The sequence below is a fragment of the Vanessa cardui genome, chromosome 17, assembly GCF_905220365.1.
Source record: "Vanessa cardui chromosome 17, ilVanCard2.1, whole genome shotgun sequence".
In the NCBI taxonomy this organism is placed as follows: Eukaryota; Metazoa; Arthropoda; class Insecta; order Lepidoptera; family Nymphalidae; genus Vanessa; species Vanessa cardui.
This window is the reverse complement of record NC_061139.1, coordinates 5036582-5064072: the sequence shown is the minus strand read 5'-3', so window position 1 is coordinate 5064072 and position 27491 is coordinate 5036582. Positions and strand designations below refer to the sequence as shown.

General features: G+C 31.7%; 1 protein-coding gene across 1 annotated transcript; it reads left to right on the top strand.

The window, feature by feature from the left end:
* The first annotated feature begins 103 nt into the window (after nt 1-103).
* LOC124536654 (polypeptide N-acetylgalactosaminyltransferase 5) lies at nt 104-27491 on the top strand. Its single transcript, XM_047113203.1, has 14 exons — nt 104-245; nt 520-767; nt 967-1177; nt 2072-2201; nt 2991-3157; nt 3422-3586; nt 4286-4439; nt 17811-17988; nt 18287-18467; nt 22182-22321; nt 22567-22665; nt 23216-23350; nt 24474-24647; nt 25836-27491. The coding sequence occupies exons 2-13, from the start codon at nt 603-605 to the stop codon at nt 24633-24635; spliced, it is 1887 nt and encodes a 628-aa protein (XP_046969159.1). The 5' UTR covers nt 104-245; nt 520-602; the 3' UTR covers nt 24636-24647; nt 25836-27491.

The window sequence follows — 27491 nt, the reverse complement described above, 5'->3', positions numbered from 1 at the left end:
AGGTATCAATTAAACGGGAAAACAATTTAAAATATTTTTTTTCTGTTTTGTTATGCTCTCATATTTAGGTTTTTATACAAAGTATCCGATCGATTGAGGACACGGCACTCTTGAATCTTGATAGAAACTAGAAAGTTTGACGTATAGTATACGTGCGTATACGTTTGGGGATTGTCGGCGGTAGCCTGAATGTGACAATTTAATCGAATAATTACTTATACCTACCTTATTATTTATTATAAGACGTAAGTTTATCTTTATGTCTTGATATATTTTTTTCAATGTTTTATAAATAGTGAACAATTATAAATAGATTAAATCGTAGTAAAGCAAATTACAATGCATTTTTAAAAAGAATCCGGGAACCTACTTCTATCTAATTGTGATTAAACTGAAATAATTGTGTTCGATTTCATTAAAATATGAATGTTATCATTATAGGAGTGTAATTAAGGGATCCAGCTTGTATTTTCATAGGTGTCTACTAATAAATGGTTTTGAAACCTTTGTTTGTTGCAGATTTGCGTACGGTAGGCAATCGAGTGTTAATTTGACATGTGGCATTAGTAATAACTTTGCCTGTTGTTCGATTATTAGATACAATGTTTAGAAGCAAAATAAGAATACACACATGCCGAATAATTCTCCTCACATCCCTAGTTTGGTTGTTAGTTGATGTTGCTTTATTGGCCTTATACTCTGATTGTTTTGGAGATGGTTGGGATTGCAATAAAAACAAAAATGTGAATAATGACTACAATGTAAAGGTAAGAAAATAATCAGTTATAAAAATGTAGTAAAGGATTTTATAATTCATTTTAATAATAAAAAAAAAATGATGTAGACAGAATACATATTAGGCAATTTTGATAAATTATTCAATGACAATAAAATTATTGTTTACTTGAAATTTCTACTATACAGCTTAACAATATAATATGTTTCAATCATTCACAAATTGTACAGGGTAATGATGAGTTTAGAGGTAAAAAAGCAGCAATTGCTGCTGCATTACAAAAAGACATAGATGAGGAGGACACAAATATTGAAGAGAATGAAGTAGAACATGATGTAGGAGATGATGGTGTGATGCTGCCACTGTATCCAAGATCCAGGCTTAAGAGGTGGCAGCCTGTCCCACCAGTTAAACCCCAGGGTGAATCACCTGGAGAAATGGGTATGTTTTAGAGTATAATTTATTTTTAATTCAAGAAACAATTAACTAATTTGTTACAATAAGGTTATAATTTTTTTTTTTCAAAACTAAATAAAACATGTCAAGCCTGTTTGTAAAAAGTAAGTTGTTAAAACTACAGACTTCACTTAAAAAAAAAAAGAAATTTTTATGTTTTATCAAACAATTATATGAATTATGCTATTTGCATAGTGAGTCATTGCAACAAGTTTCTTGCTTTCATTTCCCTACTAGTATGTTAATAGAATAGTCATAATATATTGTTTCAACATTGAACACCTACTTAGTGCTACTGAGATGAATAGGGAAACAAATCAATTATGTAAAACATGTGTAATAATGATATGCATGCAGTAATATATAATAGATTGACATTCATATTCATTTATCTTATTCACAAAACTTAGTTTTCATTACTTTATAATACATAGATAAAGATAATTTTATTGGGATAAAATCTAATAGGTTAGATGCAAACCTTACTAGCAGGTAGAGTTATTTTTTTTTAATTTTCAGTCATATTATAATAATATTATAATGTTGTATGTATATGTTTCAAAAATAAAAAAAATAGTTGTGGATAATGTTATTGGAAAAAAAAAACTATTATAAATTTGCAATATTACTAGTTAATTTTTTAAAAATACTTGTACTATATTATACTATTTTTTGTCAATCTTTATAGAATTGATTTGATTAGTTTGATTATATTTTATTAACTTATAAAGCATTCATTTAAAAAGTGGTAACACTATTTACACCAGCATTTTATATGTTCTTTTAATTTAGAATGTAATATAGAATATAGATTCTATTTATTAATAATTGTCAAATATTTTATTAGGTGTAGGTTTTTTAATAAATTTTAATTTTCAGGTAAGGCAGTAAATATTCCAATTGAACAAGAGAAGCTTATGTTGGATAAGTTCCAAGAAAATCAGTTCAATTTGTTGGCAAGTGATATGATCTCACTTAACCGATCTCTAACTGATGTTAGATTTGAGAAGTGAGTTATTAATTTCTTTCATTTACAAATTTTTTATATTATTTGCGTTGTTAATTTATGATATTGTTGTATCTTTTGGACATAGTTAGGATGTAAGTAAAAGTAAAAATATCTAGTCAAAATATTCTAATATTCTTCAAAATATTCTAATATTCTTATAATAATGTCTTCACTGCTAATGTGTAAGTGGTTTTCTAAGTTTTAGACATATTCATTTTACGATAAATCATCAATAGTTTTTGTATTAATAGCTCTTTAAATTAAGTGTAAAAGTTATGCAGCGTTAACACTGTTGTAAAAATATTAAACTTCAAGTTAAGTGCTTGTTTATGTCTAGGTTACAACCTAAAAAGGCAATTTCATAATATATTGTTAATGTTATGCTTAGTAAAAATTTTAATGACTACCATAAAAATGCGTAAAATAGTAAATATTATTTTTTTTTATTATTTTTTAATAATCAGTTATTTTACACCTGTGATGATTAACGTATTTTTTATCACTTGGAAAATTAATGGTTGTACTTACCTATTATACTTTGTGTGCTGGGAATAATTTATATTCGAATTTTAAATTTAGGTCATAAATTTATATTATCATAAGTCTACTGCGATATTGAAATCGTTACAATAAAGTCGACTGAGTTTCTACTACTATTTTTGAAACGAATGTTTTTTTTTTCTTTCTTTTGTGTTTAATTGAAAGAGTTTCCATTTGAGAGTGGCATAATAGTTCGTTATATGGTTGTAAAATAAAAATAAAATATTTACGAGTACAATGTTAAAATAGGTGTAAAGAAAAGCAGTACCCCGAGTTATTACCAACAACAAGTGTAGTTATAGTCTTCCACAATGAAGCTTGGACTACCCTCATTCGAACAATTTGGAGTACCATCAATCGTTCGCCGCGACCCTTACTGAAAGAGATAATACTCGTTGACGACGCTAGCGAGAAAGGTAAAAACACATTACTACATCTAATACTTAGTAAACTTAATTCCTATATAATAACATTATTGTCATTCATTCATTCATTCATTTAAAGAGACTAACTTACGAAATTTGTATTGTGTGTATATAACACTATGAATCAATTGATTTTTTTAAATCAATCAATCAAATTGCGAACGTCTTCCATTTTTGAATTTTGTTCAAATATTTAAAAAAAGTGTGTACGAAAGAGAATTATAAGATAAATCCATGTATTTTTTGTGTATGTAGAACATTTAGGTAAGAAACTCGAAGACTACATAAAGACATTGCCCGTTCCAACGCGACTCTTCCGTACGGAGAACAGGTCCGGTCTCATCCGAGCGCGTCTCTTGGGCGCGAAACACGTGAAAGGCGACGTCATAACATTCCTGGATGCGCACTGCGAGTGTACCGGTGAGTACACTACTCGTACTGTAAAAATGTTGAACTCGTTCTATGAAAACGGCTTTTGACATCTTTTTTTTTTTTTTTTGTAACATGTATCTCAATGGCGCAGACATATTGTAGATATATTCAAAATGTTTTGAGAGATTAAAACATTTTTAATTTTTGTACTCACTTTTACAATTTTATATCTGATATTATATCTGATCATGGTCATTTTGTATATATACTTATTTATCAGTTTTGATGAAAGTTTTTAGACCACTTTGAGACTTCCTAAGTGTAACACAGAACTTAAGTAACAACACATATATCACAGTTTTTATAAGTTAAATTAAATTTTCGAAAATATGTTCATGTTTAAAATGTTTTCCAATTTAATTACAAACCAAAACACGGAATTTTAACACATAAGAATTCATAGAAAATCTAATTCCTAGCCTCGTAACCTATTACCTTATGACAATGAAGCAACATATTGTGTAAATATATCACATGTTTATATTGCATTTAAAAAGATTATTATCGATCAAGATAAACAGTCTTACAAGGAAATACATGTAAAACGTGTTCTAAATTTAAAATTTAATGCATTTCATTTCATATCATGATCATATACATTTGATAATCTATAATATCTTGAAATTACTATGATTAATTGTATATATTTTAATGACACGCTTAACTTACTTTCTTCCTTGTCCCCAGAGGGTTGGTTAGAGCCGTTGCTAGCCAGGATCGTGAAAGACAGGAGTACTGTCGTGTGTCCCATCATCGATGTCATATCGGATACCACCTTCGAGTACATTCAGGCTTCGGATATGACGTGGGGCGGTTTCAACTGGAAATTAAACTTTAGATGGTGAGCATAAAGTTTAAATTGCTTTAGATTTTTCTTATTATGACAATTAAAGTTGTAAATAGGTTATATAGGTATAATAGGTTGTTTTCTATTATTAAACAACGTGCGTGCGCGTGCGTGCGTATGCGTATTTTATGCATCGTGTTATAGCTTCTATTTTATTAACTTATTATTTCTATAATATATACATATATTGGATGGATATTGGTAGATACAAACAAAGCAAGGTTTTAACTTTTGAATTACTTAAATATTATGTAAATCGATAATTATTGGCTATAAATAAAAACGGCATTTAACATATAACATTCAAGTACATTAAAGTTAAATAATAATAAAACATGTTTATATTTAGAACTACATAACTGTTATAGTGTTATAAAAGCTCCACCCTCTATCTGTACTATACAAAAAATAGTGCCAGAAATTTATATTAGCATTAAAAGTATGTTTTGTGGACAGTTTTAACGTCACGCTTTATTAAGTTTTTTTAAATAATTAAACGGATTTTATTTATTCAAAAACGTATAGCCGGTAAAAAAAGCAAGATAAACTACCTAAAGTCAATTATTTATATGTTTATGTATTATATATTGTACTCCCAATGAAATACAATCAGTGGATTCGTTAATTTTTTGAAGCCGTACACTAAGTACATTCTCCACCAAGGCTAGGTTGCGATTGTTACACGAGATTGTTTTGCTTACATAACCACTGCTTCCCATTGTTCTCGCAGCACATTCATGTAGTTCAAGTACAAACTTAATGAAACGCGATCTTATTATATATAATTGACACAATTCGTAGCCAAATTTAACGTAAAAATAAAATTGCTAGAAAAATACTCATTAGAAAGTCTTAATTTATCTCGTTTACGGCGTTAAATTTGATCCCTGGGTAATGTAAACAAGTAATAAAAAACCAATAATCAAACATTACCTTATACATCATCAGCCATTCAAATATGCCATATTCACACCAGATGTAAAGGTAACTTTACATTCAAATATTCCTTGCATATTATGCACTGTAAATTCGATTTTTTTTTCTTTTTAAATTAACATGGTTATTTTTGTTACTAAAGTTATTAATTTCGGGATATTTACCATGTTTTTTATTTTTATTCGGTGGAGCTCGTACGAATGTCTTGTTCACGAGAATAAAAATAAAAAAACATGGTAAATATCCCGAAATTAATAACTTTAGTATTAATTTGTTATTCATCAATACAATTATTTTTAAGCACAACACTATTCCACTTAATTAAATCAAATTAATTGTACTTCCAAATTTTCGATGAAAACTCCCCAGACATTCGTTGTGTTTTTCGCGAATTTAAAAAGTTTAATAAGACTTAATTAATAAAAAATGTTTTTATTATTCATTAAAATAATACTTTTATAGAAAAAAAAACAACATTGTAAATCTGTTTATTTGAAAAGAACATCTGTGTGAGTTTCGTGCCGTTTCTTCCCGCTGGAGGCTGTTTTCTGAAACGGTTAAATATTGACGATTTAAATATGCTTCATTATGAAGTTGACTTGAATATAATTAATTTAATCTGATTTGATATGTAATTCATAATATAAAGCATAGTTCATTTCAGATCTCGCCCAATGATTAATCCAATGTCATTGTTTTTTTTTTGTGTTGACTGGTGTGGTCAGAGTAGGCTACACATTGAGCGCAAGGTTTTAGTATATCGTGTAAAATGTTCTATTATATGTACTAACACCTATTTTTGTCGTTTAAAACATGGTAATGCTTTGGTCTTAATAAACCGCCGTAATATAATTTCATTGCAAAATATCTAATTTTCTACTATCTTATTATAATTATATAATTACTTTATATGACATAGGATTATTATTATCTGTGGCTTATTATCATGATACTATTCGTTCGGTTACGGTAAAACCCGCTTCCAAATAATATGAAAGTATATCTTTTTTATATAGTATTCTATCTTTTTTAAGTTGTATTCTAATAAGATTGTTATCGATTTCAGTAGCGAGCAGACTATATACTTCCCTAGAAATATTGTAGTGTACACTTTTGTGAACTATCTATTTCTCTTTCATAATCATATGGGGCGTTAAATCTGACGAGACCCAATCGCTTGGTATAATAACCTAAAACCATCATATTGGTCCGACCCTGTATCACCAAAAGACTTCACGATCTGTAGTCTTATATATTAGCTAGTACACCAGCAGTAAAGCTATTTCAATTATACAATAAATTTTAACGAAAATCTCATTTACTTGGATTTGTATCAAATAAATATCCAGAATGTCTTAAAAACAACAATAATAATACGAATGTTTTTTGATATTATATAAATGTTTGGTTGAGCCAATGAGCATGTTATGTACATATAGAAGAAATAGATAATCAAAAAGTCCGACCAATCGTATTGCGAGTAATCAAAACCAAATGTCGATTTAGAAATGAAAATCGGACGAATTCTTAACAGATATAATTGATCCTTTCTTCGTACATAATCCAATATTTTTAATGTTTTTATTGAGTCATTAACGTTATCTTTAATAATTAAAGGCAGAATACCGATTTTCGATGTACGTTTATCGGATTATACTCGAATATGAAGTGATTTAAACAGATTTTTTAGATAGTAAGCTTATCAATGTGTTTGATCGCTGTTCGCTTATGTGTTGAGATAACTGTAACAACAGTGTTTTAGATAATTTTACAAAAAAATACAACATATAGCAATTATTTTTTTGTGTTTTGTTTTAATTTTTTTTTCGCTAATTGCAAAGATAATGAGGCAAATTCAATTTTTTATTTTGACGTCACATTGTAGTAATACAGCGCTGTGTTATTTTTAAACGAATAGGATAAACCGTAACGAATGCAATTTCTTCGTATATAAATAGTTATTTGATAATTTTATATATTGTATGGTAGAAATCGATTACCCACTCGCTGGCACGACTAGTTTGCAAAAGATAACGGGGCTCAATATTCCGATTGTCCTGAGACTTGTTGAGAATAGATTTTCGAAAAAATTACACGTCGTCGAAACTGTTATGAAAATTTTGGAAGTAAAATTAAAGTGGATATAAGTATTTAATTGTAGGTAATAGAGAAAAAAAGTAAAGTTACAGCCTGTAAATTCCCCACTGCTGGGCTAAGGCCTCCTCTCCCATTAACGAGACGGCTCGAAACATATTCCACCACGCTGTTCAAATCCGAGTTGGTGGAATGCACATGTGGCAGAATTTCGATGAAACACATGCAGTTTTCTTTACGATGTTTTCCTTAACCGCCGAGCACGAGATGAATTATAAACCCAAATTAAACACATTTATATATAGTGGTGCTTGGCTGAATTTGAACCCGAAATCATCGGTTAAGATGCACGCGTTCTAACCACTGGGCCATCTCGGCTCAATTGTAATAGTAATGAATGAGTTATTAGCAAATCGCATGACATTTGAAATCTAAGTTTAGTTTAAATTTATTCCTAATTCGATTAGAATTGGCTATATGTTAAAATTGGTAAGATAAAACTTTTCTATTACAAAATGTTCAAGAATATTCAATCGTAAAATTAAAATAGAAAGGCGCGATTGAGTGCTAAGGCTATTATAAAACTAACGAACCTGGGGAGGAGAAATAATTGCTTTTAGGTTATTTCAATATTAAATGTCGCGTGTTTGGTGATTGGTCTCGCAGGGATCAATTCGTGGCCCGTTTCTCTTCCTCGTTTATTTTATTATTTCCCTTTGCTCATTGGTAAAAAATGAGATTGAAATGAATGTGATATATGAAGAGTAGAATGCTGCTCCTGAAATAATATATTGACTTATTCTTAAGCAGATTAGAGTAATCCCAAAATTTATTTTAATTTAGAAATAGTAAAAAATTGTTTTTGAAAAATCCGAGATGTGTGTTATTAGTCGATGTAAATTGTAAAATGATGATTTCATTTCGACCTTAAATGATAAAGAACATACGTTTTCACAATCTTTGAACGTACTTTTATCCTCCGTCAGCGAACATTATCTATTTAGGTATATTTGAGAAATCTTGATTCGACAATTTTTCTACATCTAATCATGCCGCGTAACATTTGAAACGATGTTATCCTAAGAACAATTTGAAGCAGATAATACAATTGATGGTATTGGATAAAAACATTATATCAGACATAATTAACAAGTGATTAATATTTCCAAAGTAATAAGATTTATATGCCTAAAATGTAGATACAGAGCATATTTCTTCATGTTTACCAAATCGTGAACTATTTAGAAAAATGATTACGTCTTTGATGACGCTTGTGATCAATTTTTTTTTGGGTTCAATATACATATAAATTCTATCGAAAAGAACCGGCATGAAAGTCAGTAGTTACTTTTTACTTTTTTTAATTTATTTTAAATTTTTATTTTTACAATACTGTTAACAATTTTGTTTGTTCTCACCAAGCTATTAGGCTTGACGGTGAAACGCGCTTATTTTGTTTAAAATACAAAAATAATGGTTCACAATAAAATAAAAAAAAAATAAAACATAAAATCTTCTTCTTAAAAACATAAAAGTAAATCAACACTATAACTTATTTTTAATATTATAAAGTTCACTGCAGTCTTGTTTCACGATGACGACGACGACTCTTTCTTTCCAAACTTTAAAATACAGTCTTTGTATATAACATAGTATTAGTATAGTACAATGTAATTTTTTATAAATGATTTCAATTTATGAATCGGCAATGTTAAAAATATCTGGGAAACTTCATTAGAGAAACGGATACTTTGCATAAAAAAGTTTTATTGACTTCGCGGAGTCGAAAACTTGGTGTCATAAGCTTAACCGTACATACAATGATTATCACTGATTCAATGATCAAAGTGATCAATGTTAATATACCTATTATTGTAAAAATACTGTGATGCTGCAGTGCGTATTTCTACTTTTTTTAAAACATCCAGAAGGGAAGACTCCCTTACCTCCATGATTAGAAATAGAATGGACTGATCTCGTTTCTAAAATACAACAGATTTAAGTTGGTAGCGTTACCCCAAAGTAATGTGCCATATGATATTGTGCTATGAAAATAACCAAAATATACTCTAGTATATTTTGATCATTTTCATAGCTCGTCTACGAGCGGCATCAATCTCGTTAGTTGTCATACGAATCATTAGAGCTAGCGCGCACTGGTGATTTTTGTCACGGTGACTTTAAAGTGTTTGTCATTGTCACGTTTCCAAAATGGAGTACGCTCATTAATAGAGACAGTGACAAAACATTTTCGAAATCGAAGTGTCATTTGCCACTATGGATTTCGAAGAGACGGTGGTTATTGTGAGACTCGGGAGAAAAAGAAAGTAAGATAATACTGGGTACTAATTTTTGCCCACGCTTTAATTTTCACGTGAATATCTGAATACTTTTTCAATTTTTATCATAAAGAGCTGGTCTCTTTTCCAGTTCTTCTATTAGAACATCATTATCAGTATGGTCTTCACGAATGTTTACGTTTTGAATAGATGGTGACCCTATTTTGCGCGCATTAAGGTCGGAGGTCAAAGTGCAGTAAGCGAAAGACTGACGACAAGAGTGACAAATTTGTCGCCATGCTATGAAAAAACGTAAAGACTCTGACAGTTTCGTCACGGGCTTGTTCGCCGTTCGGCGGACACAAATGTCACTCAATCGTCACGCCGTAACTTGCGCGCAACTCCATACATATTCATGGACTTGACAATAGTGACGAAACAGTCACCACGACAAAAATCACCAGTGCGCGCTAGCTCTTAAAGTAAGTGAAGTGAGCTTCAAAAGCTTAAGAGTAACGATAAGTAATGATAATATAACATCAAAAGAGAATACTAACTCCCGGTTTTGTGAATCAGCTCATCTTTTCAACTGACTTCAAAAAGGAAGAGGTTATCAATTCGTCAGTATTTCTGTTTGTTACCTCATCCTAACTTTTCACTGGATAGACCGATTTTGATAAAAAAAAAATCGTTTGAAATCTAGTGCTTCCCATATGGTCCCATGTTAGGTTAGTCCAGTTCTAAAGATGGTATCCATATGAAAATGATATAAGTCTTAAATTTGCATTATTTATGTGCGCGATAAATAGCCGAATAACTCAAAATTGCGCCAACCTATTTTGTTGATTCTTTTTTTTAATAAATGATTTAGTTCAAGGATATGTAGTTTAATTAAAGTTTGGTAAGGTTCTGAGCATAGGACCCATGACAGAGTACCGGAATGGAAGGGAACAGAACGATTCCGAGGAGCACGTTAGCGATACTCGGCCCAATGTTTTATTTATAGGTTATTTGGATATTTGAGTCGCCTTCCGTTACGTGGTTATGTTCATGTAATGGTCATAGTAGAATATTATAATCAACTAGCGACCCGCCCCGGCTTCGCACGGGTGCAATACTGATACTATAGTTGGCAATTAAGTGATTGCCGATTTTGTGGATAGGTGGATTTTAAGTTTTCATTTGCTTTGTGAAAGTGGTCAAAGAACCTAACATATATTTTTTCTAATCGTTTAGACTTCTCGCCTTTCGATCGATTAGTTTAATTAAAAAATAGAAGAACAGGACGTGTACTTCAAACATATTTTACTGTATTACTTGCGAAAAGGTAAAAATGTTTCCACTGCTAGAACGATGGCGAAAAGTCATCGTCAAGAATGGATAATTTGCAATTTAATAAATTAACATTTTTAAACAAAAATTTAAAATTTTCCTTCTTATTTCAAATGGGTAATCACTTAGTTGCCAACCCTATAAATATACTACAGAATGTTTATTTACGAAATCACATTGCAAACTTCTAAAAGAATTATCAGTGTTTCTTTACTATATTTTTCATGTATTATGTACATAAAACTTCTCGAATCACACTATCTATTAAAAAAACCGCATCAAAATCCGACTTTGTTTTATACTATGTATTAATGGAACTCCCTAAAGTTTCTAAACGGCTCACAGTTAGGGTGTGATATGGTGCTGAATTACTTACTGCCTTTAATAAAATTTTGTGTATGCGATGTGATGTAATATGGTGTACGACATATACTAGCTCTTTGCAAAGTTTTTTTACTGAGTTCATCATCTCCACTTCACCAAAAGATAACTTCTGAAAGAAAACACTTGATTTGTAGATAAAAATATCAAAATCGCTCTTTGCATGAGTTTGAGAAATTGAGTTTCCTCAATTTGTCATAGATGCCTTTATTAGCACTGGATTTCGATTAATGTCTTGAGCATGGATGTGTATGGATATAGAGATTGAGGATGGCTAAGGAAACGATGAATGGATTGTGTGAAAGACGATATGGTTAGGAAGAAGGTTACTTGTGAGATGACGTCTGACAGAGAAGTATGTGAGAATACATGCTGCGCCGACCCCAAATAAAATTGGGATAAGGGCAGGAAGATGAAGGATGACGATAATGTCTTGTACATGATAGTGTTCTGAGTTAACACTGTACGTAAGTTAAATTCAAAAGAGAACTTACTTCTATTTTAAAAAAGTCGGTTCAAAGGCTAGGAAGCGATTACAGTATCACTATCTGAGATTTGTTACGAACGTAATACCAATTCTATGAAAACAAAGATCATTATCTATTTCAAAACAAGGTTTCAAGCAGCGGATTATAATAAGCCGTTGATTGATATTATTATTCCGCACTAATAGATATTGACGAATTGATTTGGTTAAATGATATTTTTTACGCTTTAAAAAATAATTATTAAAAAGAAATAAATTAAATGAATAGTTACTTAATCATCCGACCTTAATTAATGAGCATAACGAAAAGCCTACAACGGTAGAATTATTTCTTTATTCCGTTTTCACTAATGTTTTTTTATTGAGAAATGCAAATTACTATAATGGCAGCCTGTAACTCGCTCAATGCTACCGTAAGGCCATTTTTACTTCTAAGGAAAATGTTTAGCACTTATTCTATCACACTGCTCCAATCAAACAAAATCCAACAAATTTCCGTGGTTGGTAGGGCTTTGTGTTTGGTTAATATTTATTTCATAGACAATGGTGCTGCATTGTCTATGAGTGGTGGTGACCACTTACCAAATGCTCTTCCACCGACCTATACCAGAAAAAAAACATGCAAATTCTATCAGCTAATTTTCTTCAACTCAGAACTTGAAAATTTCAGATACAAATGAAGCACATGAAAATTAAATAATCTTCAAATAAATTATTTTGTAATTTTTTTATAATAATTCTGTTTTTTTATATAATAATGGACCGTTTCAATTATAATAATACTTATAATGAAATTGCTACGGTTCATTAAAAGTTATATACATAACAATTGCAACTATAAAGATATAAAATAAATCATATATTTATTTTTATGATGCAGGTAGCAAAGTGAATTGCTTTTTTTATATTTAATTGCAGGTAATAAATATACGTACAGAATTGTGAAAGAGTTATTATTGCGTTCCCGCCGGTTACTTTTGTCGTAGTTTCGTTTTGTTATCACAATATCCTTAGAAAATTTGCGATCAAAAGGTTTTAACATACATTCATAAATAAAGAAATAATTAAGAATCAACTAAAAGGAAAATATCCGGCAAAAAATACCCTCTAAAACTTTTGTATTAAGCGAGGATAAGACTAATCAATAATAAAATTAAGCAGTTGAATGTTTATATTTTACTTGCCAGATTAAATAAAATATTCATTCGACGTGCTATAACGACGTGCCTACGCTCTCACAATTGAAGCTACGACCGGTTCGGATATTTGGATTTTGTCCGTTATTCTTACTACAAATACAATTCTATAAAGTACACAATACTATATTGATTGCATTAAATTTTTGATGACCTCCGTGGTCGAGTGGTGTGTACACCTGTTTTCATGGGTACGCCACTCCGGGTTGGATAGCCGCTCGAGTCGCTGTAGAAAATTCATTACTTTTCTATGTCGTCTTGGGTCTAGGAGTTTGTGGTGCCGCCGTTACTTCTGATTTTCCATATCACAAGTGCTTTAGCTACTTACATTGGGATCAGAGCATATGTGATGTTGTCTAATATTTATATATCTATTTATATTATTATAACTATATATCTGGCGTAAAATCTTAAAAAGTACGTGCTTGACCTTGCTCGACTGTGCCGTACCGATAATCAGCTACATGAAAAACCTCACACATTTGTGAGAAATCGTGGAAAAACAGGTCACAGGTCTCATAAGTAAATCGTCTCAACACTGATTAATTAGATGACGAATATGACGTTGTGATTTGCGCCTATTGCTTACGTAAATTTATTAAAAATATATTCTTCAGAAATAACCGGAAGGTATCCTTAGTATTTCGTTATTTAATATTCCATGTAATTAAAGATATCTTGTGATAGATAGCTTAGAAAAAAGAATTACTTAAAATTCAGAAGGTAGTTTGCATATTTATTTTTAGAACAACTTATCGTTTTAATTGAAAAAAAAGGTTATGGTTAACGTATTATTTCTTTCAACATCTTAGAAAAATAGAAGAAAATAGTTTTTTCTAATTTGATACATTTAATTAATCGCTGTGTCATTGTATTGGTTTTGTCTATTGCGCAATTATTTCCATTGCACCAAAACATATTTAAATTTCTGGTCATCAATTAATGTATTTATAACATGATGATCGGTCACGATAAGGATAATTGTTTTTAATTACCTGCCAAGCCTTGATATACGTTACTCAATAATTACATCAATTCGAAGAATTGTTCTTCAATTTGATTATTTAAAGAACCGGAATTAGGTAAATAAAAGTTACGTCACATATGAAGTTTGTGATATGTAAAATGCGACTCTGTTATCGTATAGTATATCAGTGGTCCTCTTATTTCTTGGCTATTAATTTTATAGGCTTACTAAGAATTGGCTTTACTATGGTAATTCCAATTCTTAGTTACGTATTAAATACATGAAACTGGCGTAGTAATAAAATAAACTTACTGAAGTTTTACATATATAATTTTCCTTTTAAGGGGTAGTTTGTTGTTGAGACTGATCAATTGGGCACACAGCAATTTTGCTTTACCCATAAACATACGCTGCGCAAAAGTTATACCACCTGTGTGTGCTGTATGTATTCAATTGAATTCTCATTCAGTTTATATTAATCGATAGTACGGGTCTGATCGAAATGTCGCATCGATGTAATGGTGTTAATAAGATCTTGTGCCTATTTTTCTAAACGAAGGAGAAGTGAATACAATTGAGATACTTTTGTCGAAAATTTATCAGTAAGAAACGGACGTTACTGAAGTCTAGAAGTATACACTGTCGCTACTCGGAAAGCGCGTAAATCCGTCTTGCTCCTGTACTCTTTGCGGTCGTATCGGATTTCCCTTCGCATCGGATTATGATAATGAAGAAATAGCGATGGCACCTGTATTTGCACGTATACGTATACACTGTATTATATATTTTACGTAGTGTGCTTGATCTATTGGTCTTTTGATATTTCTAAGATTAACGCGTTTATAAATTTATGCCTGATCTAGCGAAGATGGAAAAATCTCTTTATAAGTTTATTTGTCGATCATCATCATATCTCTAGTAATTATTTCGTGCAGGTCTACGAAAGCCTACAACCTGCCTACAATTAATGATCAATAAAAAATAATGAGTTTTAGCCGACAACATTTATCTGCAAAATTCGTAAAATCAAAATATTACGATAAACAAATGAAAATCAACGTCAAGACAGTTCAACGGGTGGCCATGTTTGACGTTTACGGGTGCGTTCGTAAAGCTGTGTAAGGAATGAATATCATTTTTAGTTTTCACTTTTCATCGTAATGTAGATATTTGATAATCACATAATTTATAAAGAAAAAGTTATATGAAAAGTAAAATAGTCATTCGTTTAGGTCTATTTATTTCACCCAAGTGCAGCCAGATTTTTGTCTAGTCGGTACAATAAAATAGGTCACTTTTTCTTTGAGAATATAATATTGTTTTATATTAAACTAAATATTTATAAGGAGACCATTTTATGCTTATAAACATTTACAGGTCGAGAATTTTTTTTATATAAATTCTAATTGCCATTAACTCGATTTCAATACAAACTAAACATCAATCGTCGTTATTGGTATAAAAAAAAGGAATTGTTATGTGACTTAGGTTAATTTTTTGTGGTCCAACAATGGAGTGACTCCAGCTGAAACCACGCCGTAAACCGTGCACAGTACTCACTTCCGAGTTCAATCTAACTTTTTTTAAATAAATTAAATGAACTAACCGCTAAAAAGATATTTTGTATGCCATATCGTTCATAATTGGCTATTTGACAATGTGAAAAATAAATTGTGAATTATTGTAATCAGTGTATATTAAGAGTTTTAAAATGGTTATTTACTAACGAAAGTTGAAAATACTTAATTTATTTAAAAATCAATAAATAAAAATGCATTTTTTCAAACGTTTGTCATGTGACACAAAACGCTCCTGATTGGCCGGGCTTATGATGAAATCACTTTCTACAAGAAAGTGATTTCTCACTATATGTACCACAGATTAAAATACAGCAAAGTGACGTCACCGACCCCATAGCGGCGCCATATTGTCCAAGTAGCGTTTTCGCGCGTTATTTAAATATGGAATTCTTAATATGATATTTTTCGGAAAATATGTACTATAAATAAAAAAATCAACTTTTACTTTTAGCCTATTGAAAGCGTCACAAACAAAATCATTGTCGCTTTAATTATATATTCAAGCTGACTTTATTCCATTTATTAAATTAATTATTTAATCATTTAGATAGAAGCATAATAGCAGTAGTATTAAGACCTTTCTTCATTCCTTAAGCAAAATAATATGAAATTGTTGAATCACAGAATACATTATCGAATGATGTAATAACTTCTACTGTTTAGTTATAAACAATGATATATTGCTTCATTAGAAACTATTTGACTTATTTTTGGCCGTAAAAGAGCAAAAGACAAAGTTTCTTTCGTATTTATAATATGAGTATAGATAAATACCTACTTATATGATAACTCAAAATGAAATAGACATTATATTATCCTATTAAGGTGTCGGTATACTTACCACTACTCTCTCTAATCTAAATAAGTAATCTCTCAAATTTTAAATGTAACCAAGATAAAAGAAATAGATAAAAAAAATTTACTAATGGAATCTTGTACATTTATATCAAATCATGTTCGTGTTTATTGATACAACTTAATCTAACGATCAATATGATTAAATGTTGTAATGATTCAATAATTAATCATTAACTTATTAATAAAATTTGTTAACATTATCGGTATCAAAACGTACCGTCGCTTCGCTATCATAATCTTTAGACTAGGTGTCGTAGGCATAAAAAACAATGTTTGCTTAAGTATGACTGCTGAGATTCGTCTGTTATGGAGATGAATTTGGGACTTATTTCGCAAATTTATAGCTAAAGGTCAATATTTGGTATGACACGCGATTATATTTTTCTTCACCTCCGAGCATGAGATCAATTATATAATCGAAGCGATTTTCGATTGAGATCCACATGTCGCTTAGGCCATCTCGGTTCGCCGAATCATAGATAAAATTACTATGTTGTAAATATATTAGCTCTAGTGCAGAATTTTTGAAAAATCATATGAGATATCTATGTATATTTTAGTTATCCATTCTACATAATGAATACTTCAAATCGGCCCACAGTTTATTCGTTATCGCTTTATTACAACATTCGATCATTAAGCGAGCTCAATCACGTAATCGTAAACTTATTGGCAAAGCAATAAAATTAAGATGCTCATACCATCCATAATTATTTGTTGAAAGAATTGTTTGTTTTTTAAAGTCGTATAAGACTTCTGAACCCGACTTCTCTTACTTTAATTGCATTCGTATAGATGTATTCGTCATAAGTATATTCAACGTATATCATCAAGACATTGTCATATGGTTTATATATACAATATAAACCATTTTATAGTAAAGTAAAAGTTAAGTAAAGTAATGACTCAACTTTACATTTCCCACTGCTGAGATAAGGCCTCCTCTTCCTTTAAGGAGAGGGATTGCAACATATTCCACCAAGCTGTTCTAATGCGGGTTGGTGGAATACACATGTGGCAGAATTTCATGCAGGTTTCCTCACAATGTTTTCCTTCACCGCGGAGTACGAGATGAATAAACACAAATAAAGCACATATATATAGTGGTGCTTGCCTGGGTTTGAACCCGCAATCATAGGTTATAATGCACGTGTTCTGACCACTGGGCCATCTCAGGTCAACCATTTTATAATAAAAACCAAAAAGTGTGGCATAATTAGTTGCTGTAACTGTAAAAAATTGTTTTGTTTTCTAGGTATAGAGTCCCAGAAAGAGAAATGGCACGACGCGGTGGGGACAGAACAGCGCCGCTGCGTACGCCGACCATGGCGGGCGGGCTGTTTGCTATTGACAAGGACTACTTCTATAAGATTGGGTCATACGACGAGGGCATGGATATATGGGGAGGCGAAAATCTCGAAATGAGTTTCCGGGTATCATATTTCTTTATACTTAAATACGTTATTTTATCATGTTCAGTTTAGAATTAGATCTAAATCTCCTTTGAAAGATGTTACGATTGGTATTCACCATTTAGAAAAAATGTATAAAGTTGTTATAAGCTTCGTGTTCGCTTACGGCAACAATAGGATATCTCATTTGTTTGAGTAAAATTATTCAGACAGAAATTTGACACATAGATGTTTGTTCTGGAATGAAGAAATCGTTAATATGGATATGTAAGACAATGTAGTATGAAATGGGGGAATAGTAATGAAACTCGGGGTGAAGGTGTGGCAGTGCGGCGGGAGGTTGGAGATTGTGCCGTGCTCGCACGTGGGGCACGTCTTCCGCGACAAGTCGCCCTACTCGTTCCCGGGCGGAGTCCAGAATGTGGTGCTCCGAAATGCGGCGCGCGTTGCCGAAGTGTGGATGGACGAGTGGGGGCAGTTCTATTACGCCATGAACCCAGGTTCGATATCCGACTCGTGTTCGATTGCTAACGTTTTGCAACAATACTATTTAAACACCTCATTAACCAAGCTTTTATAGTTTAACTTTTATATTTCAACGGGAATATCACAATAAGAGCAAATTCAATCTAAGAAATTGATTTATTTTATATTACTTTGCTTTCGTCATCGTTATTTTATTTTTATGTTGGAATATATTAAGTAACAATTCGATAGTCAAAGTCATGCCTTAATTTAAATTTTCCACCTGAAATGTATCGAGTTTCTTAGAAGTGTATATTTATCAGATAAATATTATCGTATTATTGTCGCGTGTTAGTCTTATTGTTGCGAAATGTTAGCGATCTCGACACACTAATAAAGTTTTGTTGTGGCTTGGGATAACTTTTAACCATATCGAGTGTTGTGTGAGCGAGTCCTTAACACGATGTCGTTCGTCGGCTTTCTAACAAACATTAACCATTGCGGCTGCATTCGTTTTATCTGTGTGTTTTGCTTTTGTTGTGTGTATTCGAGGGTATAGTTTTTAGCTCTTTCACATCGAATGACTGTGAGGGAGATAGAACTATTATTGAATACATTCAAATATATGCAGCTATCTTTTTTATGCATGATTTTTTACTAATTTATTTTTCCGTTCTGTCTCGTCTTTTCTACACGTATATCTTCATTTAGAGTTGTGTCTTATTTATTTCGCATTTTTTAATTATTTTCGAATCTATGTACTATTTCCTAATGCAGAAGCAATGATGTCAATTTTCGTATAGTTGAAATGTTTAAATTATAATGTTTAATTAACCACAGCAATTCTTTTCAATAAGAGAATGGGCAGATATATTTAAATTAAATCAAGCGAAGAAAATGTGACTTAGCAAAAACACAAAGATAAATACGATTGAGTATTTGATTATATTTAAGTCATGTAGTTATTTTATAAATAAAATTAAATAATGCTACACTTTACAATTTCAGTATTTATTATATTAACACATATATATTTAAATCAAGTATATTACTAGAAAAAAAAAAACGTTTTTTGAAATTACTATATATTTGTATACGTAGTTAATTTGTGAATATATCTGCCACAACTTATAAATCATGGCTTAATAGAATTAATTCGGGAAAATATATTTGTATTGAGAATTTTATTTATTTATGTCGTAATAATCATTTATGTCGTCTGTAGATTCTGTCGAATATGTCGGTATTATATTATCTATGGATTAATTGTATTTGTATTATCGTATCTAACATTATTTTTTGTCGATGTAGCCATTCGCAATTTTTACCTTGTAAGGTGACATCAGTTTGTTAGGCTTTCTTGGTGTGTGAATTATAGATGCAGAGGTATTAATGTCGTAATCAAACCAAAATATTCTTTATTTCAGAAGGCTCATAAAATCACTTCTGAATAATCATGTTGCAGTTTTGAATAAAATGTAGAGCTACCACTGGTTCGGACAGTAGATTCTACCGAGTACAATCGGCAAGAAATTCAGTAGTTACTCTTTTCCATTATTGTACGAACGTTTCTTAATATACTTATATCTACTTTAATTTTATTTCTAAAGTTTCGATAACAATGTAATTATAATGATTACCGTTCGTTCGTTTAGCTCTCGGCCAATGGTGCCATGTATATTATAGCTCCTGTTATTGGAATAGGTTACGATAGAATAAGGATGCAAAGACAAAAGATATGTATGACGAGATATGACGTTTGGTCTTGCTAATGTCATGAAGGGAATGAGTGATGAGGTACTAGAGATATACTTGAATGAAAGTGAAACATGCTGAACGAACGAATAATAAGACTATAGTTGACAGTGGAAGAAATTTAACTATACTCCTTACAATGTCAAACTCTATTATTTACCGTGTAAATAAATTGCGAATGGCCATATCGATTTGTTTTCAGATTACCACATCGATCTAATATTGCTAACATATTGATTTCATTTATCACATTTAACTTTATATATGTATGAAATTAACTAATAATTTGGCAAAAATATTATGGAAGAATTTATGTTTTTGATATAACGGGCTTACCAAGTTAAGGAACAATATTTACTAAAATATTTTATTGTAGATCATAAAACAACATTTATTCTATTATTTGCGTTTATTTATGCTATTTTTTCAATGGCTTTGAATTAATAGAACTATATCGTGTGAGTAGAAATTGTTTCTGTAACAAATTATTTGGGCGGTGTAAATTTTATTTGCAATGGCAACGGAAAGTCAGCGATAGCAGAAAAAATGAACAAAAGCGATTCTGCTCTAAATTCTAAAAAGATTTTCCTGCTCAGAATGCATGACTAATTTCAATTCTAGAAAAGTCTGCCGATTCTAATTCTGAGAAATAACCTAAAATGAAATGAATATAAATATATCTTCGAACACTTAATAATTGTCTGCATATTTTAACTACACAAAGGAAAATTCACCGAAGTAGTTTTTAGAATATAAAATTGGTATTTCCGGAGATTGTGGTCTCGAATTAAAATAAAATTTCTAAGAAAGATAAGTGGGCTAAGAGTGTTGCCATTGCAAATGTAACAAAGTAAGAGGGGCAGGTGTGGATGTGCGGGGGCACACTCGAGATCGCGCCGTGCTCGCACGTGGGGCACGTGTTCCGCAAGACCACGCCCTACTCCTTCCCCGGGGGCACGGGCAGGGTGGTCAACCACAACAACGCTCGCCTCGCCGAAGTATGGCTTGACGACTGGAAGCATTTCTACTACAATATTAACCCAGGTCTTTAACGCTTCCTTGATTTATGGATATGTGTGATATCAATTGGGTATCGTACGGTTCATTATTCAATTTAATTGACAGCCGATTGATAACACACGTCTCCGTGATAACAATTAAAGACTATTGTTTTTGCTATGAAATATTATATAGGTACATATCAATATAATTAATTATGTATATTTATTAAAACATACTTATATATAGCCACGAGCAGTAGTCTTTTGAGGTGTGGATATATGTGAGATGGCTTCGTTTGAGTTGGGTCGATTACCTTCCCGGATATTGTCACAGAAAAAACTTAAAATCTACACCATGTACCACATTTCTTCTTCACTAAAAAAGTATTTATTAGGTTATTTAGAAATCACCTTGTCGCCTAATAAATCAGTGTGGAATGATGTTCTGCTATATAGACCTGTAACACCTCTGACCTCAGCTATTACAAGGCACGGGCTGTAAGGTCTCCGCGCGATATATTTATAGGTAACACCCAATCGAGCAAAGCCACATACGTATATCCACATCTCAACTAATATATATATGCACGTATTATAAATTAATATAATGGGAACACATTAAATTATTATTTCTAATATCTAACAACAATATAATCCATTGTATTAGATGTCACAATGTTATTCATTGCTATTGGGCTGTACAGCTTTATTTATTAATAACGTCGCTGCAATAACAAATCATCAAACCATTCATTGAAGCTAAAATCATACATTCATTTTGTATTGAAAATAAAATTACCGTGATCTTTTATTAATGTCAAATTAAACTTAAGTTTACTGTTTAAATAAACTTTTTTGTTAAACATAGTTATTTTATAATTAAAATAAAGAAAAATATCTTTAAATTAAATTAAATCTAGTAGCTAAATTTTAATGAAGATAAAACTTACAAGATTATATGCTTCCAATATTAATTGTATTTTTGCCAATTAGGCGCTCTTAACGTGCCAGTCGGTGACGTCACCGAGCGAAAAGAATTGCGCAACCGTCTCAAGTGCAAGAGCTTCAGGTGGTACCTCGAGAACATTTATCCCGAGAGTCAGATGCCACTCGACTACTATTACCTCGGAGAGGTAAGCTTTAATATAATTTCTTATTTTATCTGTGGTGCACAGATTGCATATTATAAAGATGATTAATTAATTATGTTTGTTTTTTATTACATTATTTGTTATTTATATTTAACCATAAGTAAGTGTTCTGTGTTACAAGATTTGAGCTACACTAGCAATAGATAAGATAACACTATAAGTTTGTGAAAACTATTAATTAATAAATTCTATGTTTTAATTGGAAAATAAAAATAAACACATTTCAGATTCGTAACGCAGAAACATCGAACTGCCTTGATACTCTTGGCGGTAAAGCAGGACAGGCTTTGGGTATGGGGTACTGTCACGGAATGGGCGGCAATCAGGTGAGATCATACAATATTTTGTAAATATATTTATAGTGTGAATTTAGCTTAAATCGTTAGTGACCGAAGTGAGAAAAAACCTAATGTGGTGTAAAATATCACAGCGTCTGTCATGTTTACATTTGATTGTTTCTGGTGATTATACAGAGTTATTGGTAATTCGACGTATATCCGTTAGGAGGCGATAGAGGTGACCATTTGCAATAATTTTAACCCCCATATGGGTAGTACAAAAATTAACCATTTTTGAGTTATAACGTTTTAAATATGGGAGTTAAAATACGAATATACATACGTCGAATTACCAATAACCCTGCATAATAAGTGTATATAGTGGATGTATATAGTAAGCGAATAAGAGGAAGGCAAAAGTGGAATCGTTTTATTTATCAACTTCAGATTACAAATGAACGAATGCAATTCAATAAAAACAAAACTATGCGTGCAAAAATACAATGCCATCTATGGATACGAGATAATCGACAATTATTTCTTGGACTTTACAATTACTTCGTAGGTTTAAAGTATTTTGAAAATATTCTTGCTGCAGGTATTTGCGTACACGAAGCGCAAACAGATAATGTCGGACGACAACTGCCTGGACGCCGCCCACCCGCGCGGGCCCATCAAGCTCATCCGCTGCCACGGCATGCGCGGCAACCAGGAGTGGACCTACGACACCAAGGTACACGACCCTAGGCCATGACTAACCTAACCAATTAATCTTTCTCTTTTCAACTTCATACGTGAGAATGAGATAGCAATATAATTTGCAATTTAAAAAAATGGATACAAAAAGTCACACGGGTACGTACAGACTCGGTTGTATATTTTGTAATTATTCTGGAAAACAAGAATAAAAAGTTCGCAAGGGTTTTTTTGAATGGTGATGTCTAATTTTATTTATTTTAATTCCATTTGTTTCACACGCATTGAACGTGCAAACACGACCCGACCCTACGTCTTATTTACAAAATTACTTCTGCCTCTGACTCTAACCTAACAAACTAATCTTTCTCTTTTCAACTTCATACGTGGGAATGAGATAGCAATATAATTTACAATTTAAAAAGAAATGATACAAAAGTCACACGGGTACGTACAGACTCGGTTGTATATTTTGTAATTATTCTGGAAAACAAGAATAAAAAGTTCGCTAGGGTTTTTTTTAATGGAGATGTCTTATTTAATTATTTTAATGCCATTTGTTTCACACGTATTGAACGTGCAGTATTTTTTTACACAAGCACAGCGGCAGAAGTCGATATGATAGAGACACATACTGAGGGTTGGTGGTGTTTGGTGATAGATTTATGTAGAAAAAAGCAAACAAAATGTAACGATGTCAAAGGATTTTATTATCGTACTGACTTATTCTAGACCATTCTAGTTTACAAGTAAACTCGTTTGACACACAAACGAAAAAGGAACAAAAATCTATATAGCCAGTAAAACATTATTAAAGACCTATTTATTTGACGACCTCCGTGGTCCCGTGGCGTGTACACCGGTTTTCATGGTTACCCCACTCCGAGGTCCCGGGTTCGATTCCCGGCCGAGTCGATGTAGATTATCATTAATTTTCTATGTTGTCTTGGGTCTGGGCGTTTGTGGTACCGTCGTTACTTCTGATTTCCCATAACACAAGTGCTTTAGCTACTTACATTGGGATCAGAGTAATGTATGTGATGTTGTCTCATATTGTTCTTATTATAAAGTTTAGGAGCGAAAAGATTATTTATTCATAAGTCATTTTGTAAGACCTTATGACATCGTTTATATTAGACAGATCTAATATTTGGTTTCAGACGCGCACGATAAAGCACACGAACACGGGCATGTGTCTCGACAAGCCTGAGTCGGCGGATGTGTGGAAGCCGCTTTTGCGTGCGTGCGACCGATCGCGCGGCCAGCAGTGGCTCATGCAGGTCGACTTCAAGTGGCAGGCGCGCCGCCAGCACGGAAGCTAGTGAGCGCCGCAGGTACGCACCGCGATACCAACATATAGATAGCGCACGAGTTGAATGCAGAGCTCAGGAATTCGGTAGTGCTGTGACCTAATTATAATTGATGACCAAAATACTCATTATATTGTGAGTAATTAATATCGATAATTTTACTAGGTTAGCATAATGAAAAAAAAGGCAAAATAATACTGATCATACATTTTTATTAATTATTTCACAAAACGAAATAAAAAAAAACACATAAATTTATTTATTATTATTATCATCAGATTCACACATGGTTGAATCGGTGGTCATTATTCAAATAAAAAAATAACACTACTTCAACAATAATAATGCGGTAACACGGCTAGCGTACGATAGCTGTCAAGGATGGAACAACACTACAGTGCGGGCGAGCGAGGAGGGGCGTGCGGACAGCGGGGGAGGTGCTCCCGCTCTTTACCTCACGCCCCGACTGTATTCAACTCGTGCGCTATCTATATATATATATTGCATATTGCAGTGTTGCCAACTTTATTTTTTGGAAGATCGTACCATAACAGAAAAGATCGTATTTAGCCAACATTTCCAGAGAGAAAAAAAAATCCAGTGTCAAATTGGTATACAAAAATGTCTTGTTGAGTCCGTAACGTATTTATTTCATACTGATACGAGTATTTCATCTATTCATATTCAACTTACTGAGAGTTAGACTTACTTATGATTATGGGTACTGAATATTGAATTTTGAAAAGATCGTATGTTTTGCATACGATTTCGATTACACGATCGTACATCGTACAAGAGCCAAAAAGGTCGTACAAATACGATTTAAATCGTACGGTTGGCAACGCTGCCCTTATGACGTCACACTGGCACAGCCGGTCGAGTTGCATTTTTAAACGACATGCGTAATAATGTTCTAATTTTGAATTGATAGTATTTTTTTAGAACCTCCTTGAGATATCAAACGAAGTTTTGGAACATTTATTACTTTAAGATTCTTAGCTATGTTAGTAGGTTATTTTTCGAATTTATATTACAGAAACAAATATACTTATTCCTTTTTTTTAAAACAGTTTAGTATTTAAAATAAATAATCTTACAAGTTTGTATGACTGAAAGCAGTCTGCTACAAATATAATAATATTATTTTCGTTGTGAACATTTGAAGAATATTTTCTCACGTACACAGCTGATTAAACACTTTTCTATTTGCAGGTTCGACAACGATAGACCATAAAAGTCTTCCCTCGTCGTTAGATAAAAGATTTACTTCCTTATTCCTATATCTGAAATTTTATATGTATTAGATTGTATTGACACGTGGTCCTGTGAATCGTTGACAATACATGCGCTGTAGTAAGTTATACCTAAACGTTGCTCAAGTATAGGATCGTGTGCGATATGTTGTAGAGTGAAATTTTTGTTTTGCTATTCGAAGTTTACTAGTTATAAGTTGAAGACCATTTATAAAATTATATAGTCCTTTGACCATTTCTACTCACTAGTACGATCTTGATTTCTGTACTGGTACCGTAGAACTAACCTCGTGTGAGATTATAATTCGTAAATAAGGCGAAACGCAAGCTTCGATCGAGAGTCACAAATATTTTCGAGTGTTTTTTAAATTCTGATAGCGTCGATAAGACATTTTAACATTGTTGAATATACAACTGGAACGGTCGTTGTTAATATCGTCTATGATATTTTTTTAATCACTCAACTCTACCTATAGGCGTTGTTTAAGGAGTGAATAGTTAAACAAAGCTTTGTCTTCTTCTTTAGAAAGAGACAAATGATAATCAATATTTAAATCCCCTAAACGACGTTTATAAGTATAACCTCTCCGCGTTATTCAATCTGATATGATATTGGTTGTGTGAAAGCAATACTCTGTGACCGTGATTTGATGAAAAATTGAGATTATAATATATTTACGTGTGTACGAATTTGATTACGTAAATGTTCTATATTTTTTAAATAATGTGTATTCCTTTGACAAGCCTCAAATCAAACCGGACGTAGCGTTAATGGATATTATTTCGAGAGTATATTTTTGTTGACTCAATAGTTAATTTTAGGAAACCCCACTAGTATAAATATATGTTGACTAACGGTGCTCCATTTTAGCACTAAGTAAATGTATAATATATATGTATAGTTTTCCACTAAAGCTTCGGCAAACGGCAGACGCCATATTGCCTAACTGCCTATTTATTTGCCACAAATATTATCTGAGTTATAACACGCATATTATTATATAAGTTTTAGGTCTATAGTTATATTATTTTGTCGGCAAACAAAATAATTAATGTTTTAAAATCCGACATTTTCTTTTAAAGATGCATTCTATTTAAATTAGTTGTTATAACCTTCTGTGTCTTTGTTGCCACATTAAAAAAAACGACGATAATTAATGTTAAGAATTCTGGTGATTAGTCGACAGCTTATTCTACGAAGTATCTATCACAGAGTGTATATTCGATTTGCACATAGTTTGAAAGATAAATTTAGATAAACTTTTTTAAAGAAAAATTATTGTTAAATCTGCGGTTAATACAGATTATAAATATACATATATCGACTTATTTCATAGTTTATTCATAGCTTTAATAGCCCTCCTTCCTTAGTCGTCTCGCGAATACTGTAGTTTTAACAATAATTTATACTTCGTCTGTTGCCTTAAATTTAATGTTGTCTCAAATTCGTGTCATTTTTAATGTATCGATAAGAACCAAGTAATTGATAATATTTTAGTGCATATCGTCTGTAGAATAGAAGGGTTTAAATGAATATTCTTTTGTAAGTCGACAATTGAAATGTCTTAAATTTAATTGTAATTAATCAAATCCTTACAACGAATATGTATACATG

Coding starts and splice junctions, on each gene's coding strand:
- LOC124536654 (XM_047113203.1), top strand. CDS start 603: ATGTTTAGAAGCAAAATAAGAATACACACATGCCGAATAATTCTCCTC. Junction 1,178..2,071: donor TGAATCACCTGGAGAAATGG/GTATGTTTTAGA, acceptor TTTAATTTTCAG/GTAAGGCAGTAAATATTCCA. Junction 23,351..24,473: donor AGTGGACCTACGACACCAAG/GTACACGACCCT, acceptor ATTTGGTTTCAG/ACGCGCACGATAAAGCACAC.